The 9,329-nt window shown below is 47.8% G+C and overlaps 1 protein-coding gene across 1 annotated transcript; it reads right to left on the bottom strand.

The window, feature by feature from the left end:
* Window positions 1-5,930: 5,930 nt before the first annotated feature.
* TMEM186 (transmembrane protein 186) lies at window positions 5,931-9,307 on the bottom strand. The gene is made up of 2 exons (XM_036279594.1): window positions 9,219-9,307; window positions 5,931-7,970 (listed from the first exon to the last, which is right to left on the bottom strand). The coding sequence occupies exons 1-2, from the start codon at window positions 9,219-9,221 to the stop codon at window positions 7,335-7,337; spliced, it is 639 nt and encodes a 212-aa protein (XP_036135487.1). The 5' UTR covers window positions 9,222-9,307; the 3' UTR covers window positions 5,931-7,334.
* Window positions 9,308-9,329: the final 22 nt, after the last annotated feature.

The raw sequence follows: 9,329 nt of genomic DNA, 5'->3' as shown, positions 1-9,329 counted from the left end.
TGTGTCTCTTGAGAACAAAAGGCACTAACATGCTGAATAGCCATGGACAGACCTGTGAGCTCCGGTTCCCTTTGCATTCCTGCAGTCAGTGCCAATCCATTGCTTTAAAGGAGTTCTGCAGTGTTCACGCTGCCAACTAAATGGAGCTGTGTGCCTCCCCCTCTCTGCGAGGTTTCACTCATTTGTATATTTCTTTATTCAGGCAGTCATTCATGAAACTTGCATTAAATACCCACTCTGTCCCTGGCCCTGTACTGAGCACTAGGATTACCAACCTAAAATGAAACATGGTCCCTGCTCTTAAGGGACTCACATCCTACTGTGGACAACAGACTCTTAAACCAATCACTAAAGCTGAGTGGCAAGTGCTGTAACAGAGGTATGTACATAGGAACATCAGAATATCAGGGAGTGCCTCAATCCACCTAAGGGTCAGAGGAGGTTTCAAGGAGAAAGTGACATTTGAGCAGGGTTTTGCAGACAGACAAGGCAAGGAACAGTGCTGCAGAAAGGGAACAGCATGTGCAAAGACCTACCAGTTCATGGTCCCACACCTTTGATTGGGGATCCAGATTCAACAGGCAATAGCCCAGGATTCAAGCAAGGACTTACTTAACAAGCAAAATACAAACCAAACCACAGTTCATTCATCGGCATGAGTATGATTTCTCCCAAGAACTTTAGCACTGGATGCAAACATAAAATAAGATTCCTGGAGTCCAGGCGGTGTTTAAGCTAAGGCATAACCAGAAACTTGGCTCTCTTTGGTGGAGAGAGCGGCTCCAATCGTTTGTTCTGTCCTCAGAGGGCATCGACAGAAAAATGAAACTGCTTCATCTAGAAAGTCATTTCCAGGCTTATTCATTCCTTACTAAGAGAAGTTATTCTCGTAAAACTTTTCAAGCCATTTATCAAGTTCTTGTTGGCTCAGGGCATAAAGAGTTCCTGAGACATCTGCTTTTGAGCATGGGGTCTGGCTGGAAAAATTTCAAGGAGAAGAATTCTCAGCAGAGCTCAAGATAGTAGGAACTTGGAAGAGGTTGGTGAAAACTCGGGGGAGGGGGGCAGTGGACAGATTACCAAGTGGGGCAGAGCCCAGGGAGAAGTGCTTCTGTGGCCAAGGGTCTGGAAATGGGTCCATCATACATTAGTGCCATAGAGTTTAGTAAATGTCTCTAGCAAATCTCATCACTTTTACAGAAAACAAGGTCCAGTAATAGCAAGTCTTAGCACATCCTCCCTTTTATTATAAATGGGTGTTTTTTTATAATTTTTACTGACACTCAGTAACCATGCAAAATTGTGCACAGTAATGTATCTGTACCTATCTGTCTATATATTAGCTCATGGTAGAAAACCATAGCTAGGGAGCATCGCCGACGTATGCATACAAAGTGATCTTGTTTACAGTATTCTGTTGACAGTGCCAATAAATGATAAAGAAATTAACATGTCACAATGTAACTGATGACCATATGCACAATTCCATGAATTAAATCTGTTTTCTGTGTTAATCAGTATTGCTAAATTTAAAAAAATATATTTATAATGGAAACATCAGAGTAAGTGTGGCCTTTTTGGTTGGAAATGGTTTTAAGTAACTATTTGGCAAGTATTTTTTTTAATTGATTTCAGAGAGAAGGAGAGAGAAAAACATTGATAGGTTGCAATATGGGCCCCGGGGATCAAACCTGGGTATGTGCCCTGACCGGGAATTGAACTCAACCCTCTGGTGCAGGGGACAATGCTCCAAGCAAGCCACACTAGTCAGGGCTGGGGAAGTACTTATTAACTACCTATTATATACCTCTTAGGGACATCTGTGGGAAACATTCTACCTGCGTTAGTCTGCATTGGGTTTGGGAAAGCACCGTGAGGCCATTAATTTCACCAGGGTGCATCAAGGACATACCACATGATAGGGATGGAGAAGGTGTGGTCCTTACCCTCAGTTCACCTGCTAGTGGGGCAAAGGTCACAGAAACCGCTTAAGAACAGGAAAACCCTAGATGCTGTCCTGCTTCTAGACCCTAAATTGGGATGGAAGTTGGGCCCCTGAGTTTCCTCTTCAAGGCTGAGCAGGCACTGCTCCAGGACTCGGAGGGGAAAGCATTCCCGATCTAGAGAATGGCTCACTGGAGGCACAAGGCATTTCTACAGTTTAGTATTGTCCATCACGAAGGGAGGGGTTCCAGAGCAGCCTGGAGAGAGGCCAAAGAAATGGGCGGGGCTCGACCCAGAGGGCCTTCATGCTGTGTGAGGGGCGTGGGCCTTCCATGCAGCCACACAGTGATGGAGTCACTGCAGGTTTGGAGCAGGGGCATATCCCAACATGCATTTTAGAAACACTGTCCTGAGTGTTCACCGTGACAAACAGGGAGGTGGGGAGACCAGTCGGGACACTGCCACAATCAAGAGGACCTGGTGGTCTGACTAGGGCAATGGGATGGATGGAGAGGGGAAAAGAAGCGCAGGATCAAAAACACACAGGACAGTGACTTTCAACACTGGGTGCACTTTCAAGTTATGCTGAAGAGCTTTCCAGACAATCCTAGTGCTTGAGCCCTACCCTAAACCAATTAAATCCGATTCTCTCCATGGCCGCTTGAGGTGGTAAGTTGATGACTGACTGGAATCAGCAGGAAGCCCAGAAGAGAGGCTCAGCAAGTACCTGTGAGCTGGATCTCCATCCTCCTGATGTCCTGCCCTGGAAGCAGGGTGGTGGGTTGTCTCACTTCAGCTCCCAGCTGTCTCCGTGGCTCTATCACCCTATTTTTCTCACCTTAAAATGTATGGTTTGGACCACTGATTTCCAAGGTTCTCCCAGCTCAGACATCCAACATCACTATGAAACAAATGACTTGGAAGGCACTATCTACCATTAAATGTATTTATGAATTCTTACACTTAGTGATAAGTATCATTTGTTGAGCATCTACAATATGCAAGCATATTCTGGGGCTTTGTAATGTGTTCACAACAAACCTATGAGCTAAGCATTTGTGTGCCTATTTTTAATACGAGGGAACTGAAGCTCAGAGAGGTTAGGGGAACTTGCCAAACTCACACAGCTCAGAAGCCAGGATGCACACAGACATATGAAAGATGGTGTGTGTAATCAAGTGTGTGTTTGTGTGTGCACACACGCAGTCAGCCTGGGATTGGTGGAGGGTACAGACTACCAGTGACTCAACAACCTTTCTCATAGCCGGCCTGGCCACCGGCCTTGGAACGTAAACTTGAACTGGTCAGCCTGGTGCGAGATTCTATACAGTCCTAAGGCAGGTGGGTGGAAGGTACTAGAACCTCACGATCAAATACTATCTGTTAAAAACAACCACTGATTTCTATTTTCTATACTTCTTCCCCACTCAGGAGGCAGGACAAGACAGTAGAATGACCCAACTCTGCTGCTTTCTAGCTAGGTGACCTTGAGCAAGTCACTTCACCCTTCAGAGCCTCATCTGCAAAATGAGGTTAATAACAGTCAGGCTAGCTAACACTTATTGAGGGCTGCCGTGGACCAAGAGGTATTGTAAGTGCTTTTCGTGTAGTAATAAGCCAGTCCCCTCAAAGCCAGTGCTTTTATTATCATTCCTTCACAGGTGAAGAAACCAAGGCACACACAGACTGCAGAATGATCCAAGGTCATGGCTAGGAAGTGCCAGGGCTGGGATTCAAGCAGGCAGGACATCTTGCTGCAAAGCCACATGCCTCGCCCACACCTGCTGCCTCACTACTCCTAGGTACAGTGGGTAGATAGGTATATATTCACTGTAACAACATACTTCTGTCACAGTGAAGTTCCTCCTCTGTAAATCTTCTTCCCAACCCAGGTAAACTCACCTGAATCCTGGAATATATTTCAACTGTTAATAAGTAAAACGGATGTTTTGTCACCGGAGTGGGTACAAACGTGGCCAGATGGTATCGGCCCTGCTTGATTAACTCTAATCAGCCAAGATTTTACAGTTGAATGCTGCAGGATCAAAACAAAGCCATAAAAGTTGGACTCTGCCTGGGGGTCAAAGGAGGACTTCGCTTTCCATCTGGGGACTCACAAGTCCTGAAGTGGTAAAACAGCAAAAGGAAAACTCCAACCCTAGTTGTTTGAGCACTTTACCCCAGGGTGGCCCCGCCAGCAGCAAACACGCCAGATCGGTTCTGGGGAGTGCACTGAACATGGTCATTTGATGATGGGCTGGGGGGAAGTCTGGCCCTATGATGTCTCATTTTTGGTAACCAGCGTGGGAAGGACAATAGCTTTCTGCTGTGCACAATGTGAATGTCCCCAGCCAGAGCCGACCTCACCCTGGTCTGGAGGACCCTGTCTTAGTCAGCTCGGGCTGCTGTAACAAAGCACTGTAGGCTGGACGGCGAACGTTTTCTTCTCACAATTGTGGAGGCTGCAAGTCTACGGTCAGATTTTTGGCAACGGCCTCTTCCGGGTTATGTCCTCACATGGCCTTCCTTAGTGCATTCCGTCTCGTCCTCTTCTTACAAGGACCAGAGTTCCATTGTGAGGGCCCCACCCTAAGACCCTCATCTAACCCTAGGCACCTCCCAAAGGCCCCACCTACAAACCATCACATTGGGGGTTATGGTTTCAACACAGGGACTGTAGGGAGGACAACTCAGTCCACAGCAGCTACCACATGAAAATGAACACGTTACAGGCCACCCCACCGCTGCATCTAAATCATATACAGCCCAGGGGTGGTCTGGAGGGGTGTGCGGTTCTCGGCAGACAGGGAGGAAAACCAGTGTACAAGGGACAAACACAGTTACATCCCACTGAAACTCTCAATGACTGAATGTTTCCTACTGTCAACTCTGCTTCCAAGTCCAGAGTGGGAGTTCATGGCTAAGAAACTCTTTACCTACAAAGCTAACGTGAGGCAGAAAGAATGGAAGACTGTGCTTATCACAGCATTTTTCTTCATTTGTTAAGACGGATGACATGCTCATTATGAAAATGTTAAATACTAGGTTATAAAGTTGAAAGTGGAAGTCTTCCTTTCCTGTCATCCACCCCCTCCCACCTCCAATCCCCTCCCCACAGGTACTGTTTACAAGTGAAATTTTTGCTTTTTTTTTTTGCAGGTAGAATGGGAGGGAGAGGAAGAGAGAAACATCGATGTGAAAGGGACTCATCAAGTGGTTGCCACCTGCACAACCCAACCAGGGCCAGAGACAAACTGCAACCAAGTCATGCGCCCTTAGCAGGAACCAAACCCAGGTCTCTCTGTACTGCAGGCTGATGCTCTAACGGCTGAGCCAAACTGGCCAGGGCAAATTTTTGCATTTTTTATATAAACTATTTTTTTGTTTTTTTTATTGATTTTTTGTTTGTTTAGAGCAAGAGGAAGGGAGAAATAGAAACACTGATGTGAGATAAACATCAATCAGCTGCCTCCTGGGGATCGTGCCCACAACCCAGGCATGTGCCCTGACCGGAAATTGAACCCGGACCTCTCAGTCCATGGGCCAAGTTCTCTCCACTGAGCCATACATGCCGGGTGAAATGTTTGCATTTTTAAGAACACAGATAAGATCACACCAAACTATTGTTCTGTGATTTGTTTTTCCTACATATGCTACCCCATGGTGACCTTTCCACATTAGTAGATATAGCTCAACCTTTTTCCCCATCCCCCCACCTTTTTAAAAAATGATCTTAGAGGGAGAAACATCAATGTGAGAAACATTGGTCTTCCATACATGCCCGACTGGGAATTGAACCCACAACCTAGGTATGTGCCCTGACCGGGAATCAAACCCACCTTTTGGTGTACAGGACAATGCTCCAACCAACTAAGCCACACTGGCCAGGGCTCAACCTCACTCTTTTTAAGGGCCATGTAATATCCCACAGTATAAATGTACCAACATTTTTTTAATTTTATTTTTCAATTACAGTTTACCATTTATTTAACCATGTTGCCTACTAATGGAAATTTAGTTTCCTTCCAGTCTTGGTGCTACTGTTTCATTTGTTTTGCTATTAGAAACATTCAGTGAACATTCTCATATGTATACTTGGGTATCTCTATCACATTACTATTTCAGAATTGTTGTCAAAGGGAGTAATCACCAGGATATCCACCACCTGAATCTAAAGACCACTTCCATTTTCTGAAAAGCTGCTGCATAGTTTTGGGGACGGGTAAACCTCACACAATGATTTTCAAAACTTCGGGTGCCTTGGAATTACCTGGGAAGCGTAAAAATAGATGCCCAGCTTCTAAACAGAATCTACAGGGGTTGAACACAGGCAAATTTTGTTGTCTTCGTTCATGTTAGTTTGAGGGTTTTTGGACATCTCCCAAGTGCTGCCCTACATGCATTGTAGAAGCCCTAACCTGATTCCCATTGTCACGTGAAGATCTGTGATTTTAGCTCAGGAATAAAGGGATGGGTAACGTATTTGCTCTGTGTGCCCTCTGCTGGTACTGCGTGGGCAGACCATGCATGGAAGCTCTTTCATGCCAAGGCTAGTGAGAAACCAGGCTCTCACCTCCCAGTGTGGTGAGACTTCCAGGCAGCAGCTGGCCACCCAGGCTACACCTGAGAACCACCTGAGGGGCCTGGCCATAAGCCTGGGTAACACTATTTTTTAAAATCTCTCTAGGTGATTCCACACATGGAGCCAGGGTTTGAGAACCTATCTTCAGGCAAAAATTTGGCCTAGGAACACAAAGTCCACAGAGGCATCTGGCGTGAGAGCCCCTAGACCTCTGGGAAGTGATCCGTCTCGGCAGGGGTGCTGCAGGTGCTTGGATGACACTCCTGCCCCAGTGGTGTAGTTACCATCCAGCAGAACCAAATGACCCACCTCTAAGCTTCATCCCAGTCACATCTGCTGCTGGGTCCACCACACCATCACCTCTGAACTGACACTTAATGTCTGCTCTTGCCTGTTGAGTTTGTAAAGGACTTGACATTTATTGTTTATCCTCACACCCATCCCATGAGACAGGCAGGATTTTCCATTTTACAAGTGTGAAAAACAAGGTTCAGAGCAACTCAGTTCCCTGCCCGAGGGCAGGGAGTTAAGAATGAACAGAACCCAAGTCTTCCAACTCCGAATCCTTTGCTCCCCCGTCACACCTGTCTCCCCATTTTATAGTACTACAGAAACTGCTGGCCATTACCTAATGAAATGTCATACATTAGTGCGGTAAGAATCTGCACTAAGGCCTCTTTCCTAAACTGGGTTATTGGCATCGCCTCATGGATTTCCTCACCCCAACAGACAAGTTTCCCAGGGGCCCTGCCAAAGTCTCCAGCTGTCAGATCCCCGTCTATAATCTTCTGTTGGGAGATCCAACTGTTCACGTGAGCATGTCCAGCACCCCGAACACCCGTGTGAAACGCTCTCTGTCCAGGATGCGTCCATAGCGCAGGGTGAGGTAGAAGGTCTGCTTCCCATTGTACTGCTGAATCCGAACGAAAAGCTCCTGGGGCCGGTCCTGGGTTTCTGTCAAAGGGATCACTTCAGCCAAAGGGCAGTATGTGTCCTGCCGCCAGCCCCAGAAGGTCAGGTGGGCCACCCGCAGCATGGTGCCTGACTCGTTCACATACAGGATACCCACCAGCCTCCGGAAGAAATAGCTCATCCAGTACAGCATGGCCAGGGCAAACCCAGCTATCCCACCCATGAGACACAGGGAGTTGAAAGTCATGAGGCCCTGAGAATACCAGTAAAAGCCAGGCGGCAGGGCCACCACCGTCAGGGCCGTCTGTGCCACCTTCAGCTTAGACAAGTATCCAAAAGCTCTGATAGCATCAAACCGGTAGATCATCTGGAATTTCTCTGTCTCTGTGCCTGCTGGTTTCTCCTTCGAGGTGGGTGACCTGCTCCCCACCCACCTCCTGAAATCCTGCCCATTGCAGCACTGCAGCCCATAGAGAGGCCTTCTCCACACCACTGGCCCTGGCAACCGCGGCACAGCTCGAAGGAGTGCAGCCTGAAAGGGAGACAAAGAGATCATTTCTCTCAAAGAACTCAACCATGCTCATCAGACAATGAACATCTGCAAAGCATCTTACATGGAGGTTCCTGCCAACCTTGGGAGGTCGCCATGGAGGGAAAGGGAAAGCCAGATGTTTCACCCCATGTGATCTTCACAAAAGCTGTGTGAAACAGAAACCACCACTTCCACTTCACTGGGAAACGAAACCCAGAGAAGGTGAGAAATTTACCCAAAGACACCGAGCCAGTGAGCCAGGCAGAGTCTCACTCTCAAACTGGTCCTCTTTCCTCCAGGCAATTCAAGTAGGTCTAGGAAGCAGGCACAGTCTTCATTCATGAAACAAATACCTAGGGAGAGCCAACTCTGGGGGAGGCACTGGATCCCTAAGGGTGGGTGAACATTCCCCCAAGCGGGAAACTAAAACAATCACTGTTCCAGTGGAGAACAAATCCATTAGATATTTTGTCAGGTTAAGCATTATCTGAAGGAAACGTGTTTTCTTTTTTTTATCCTCACCCGAGGATATTTTTCCATTTTTTGTACAGATAGAGTGGGAGGGAGAGAGAGAAAGGGAGAGAGAGAGAGAGAAACATCGATGTGAAGGGACACACCCGCACGACCAACCAGGGCCGGGGACAAACTGCAACCGAAGTATGTGCCCTTAGCGGGAACCGAACCCGGGTCTCTCCGGACCGCAGGCCGACGCTCTAACCGCTGAGCCAAACTGGCCAGGGCGAAACGTGTTTTCTTAGCCTAGTTAGAGGGAGGGGTAAGAATGGACGAAGAGAGAGGGATAAGGGTGCCAAACAGAAACACAAGGATTTGATTACTGCACAGTTCCACACCTTGAGTAGTGCAGCGAGAGATGCTTTGGGCTTTGGAACCAGATCTGGGTTCCAAACCTGGGCTCCTAAAGTCACTAGCTGTGGGTCTTTGGGCAAGTTACTCCACCTCTCTGGGCCTCAGTTTCTCCATCTTTCAAGCGGAGATTCAGAATATGCTGAATGAGATGGTTTTAAAGCCCTCAAGAGCACTTGACGGACTTGATGCACGGTGAGTGCTCAGCGAGTTTTAGTATGGCTGTTGTTGACGCACGTGACCTGGACGCAGAGGAAGCCCGGGAATAACAAATCGTAGCCCACGCCGGAGGTCCCTCCCGCCCGCTCTCCGACCCGGAATCTTAGGCTTCGGCCCGCCTGCCCAGGTCTGACCCCAACCCGAGTCCCACCACCACCTCCTTACCATGGCCCGGCTGCCTCCTGCCGATCCCACCTGCAGTCGGGAACTCTAAGAGCGCATGCTCGGCCGTAACAGGCCTGCGTGCGCAACATTGCATTCTGGGATTTGTGGTCC

The sequence above is a fragment of the Molossus molossus genome, unplaced genomic scaffold, assembly GCF_014108415.1.
Source record: "Molossus molossus isolate mMolMol1 unplaced genomic scaffold, mMolMol1.p scaffold_m16_p_3, whole genome shotgun sequence".
NCBI classification, from domain to species: domain Eukaryota; kingdom Metazoa; phylum Chordata; class Mammalia; order Chiroptera; family Molossidae; genus Molossus; species Molossus molossus.
This window is presented reverse-complemented; position numbering and strand designations above follow the sequence as displayed.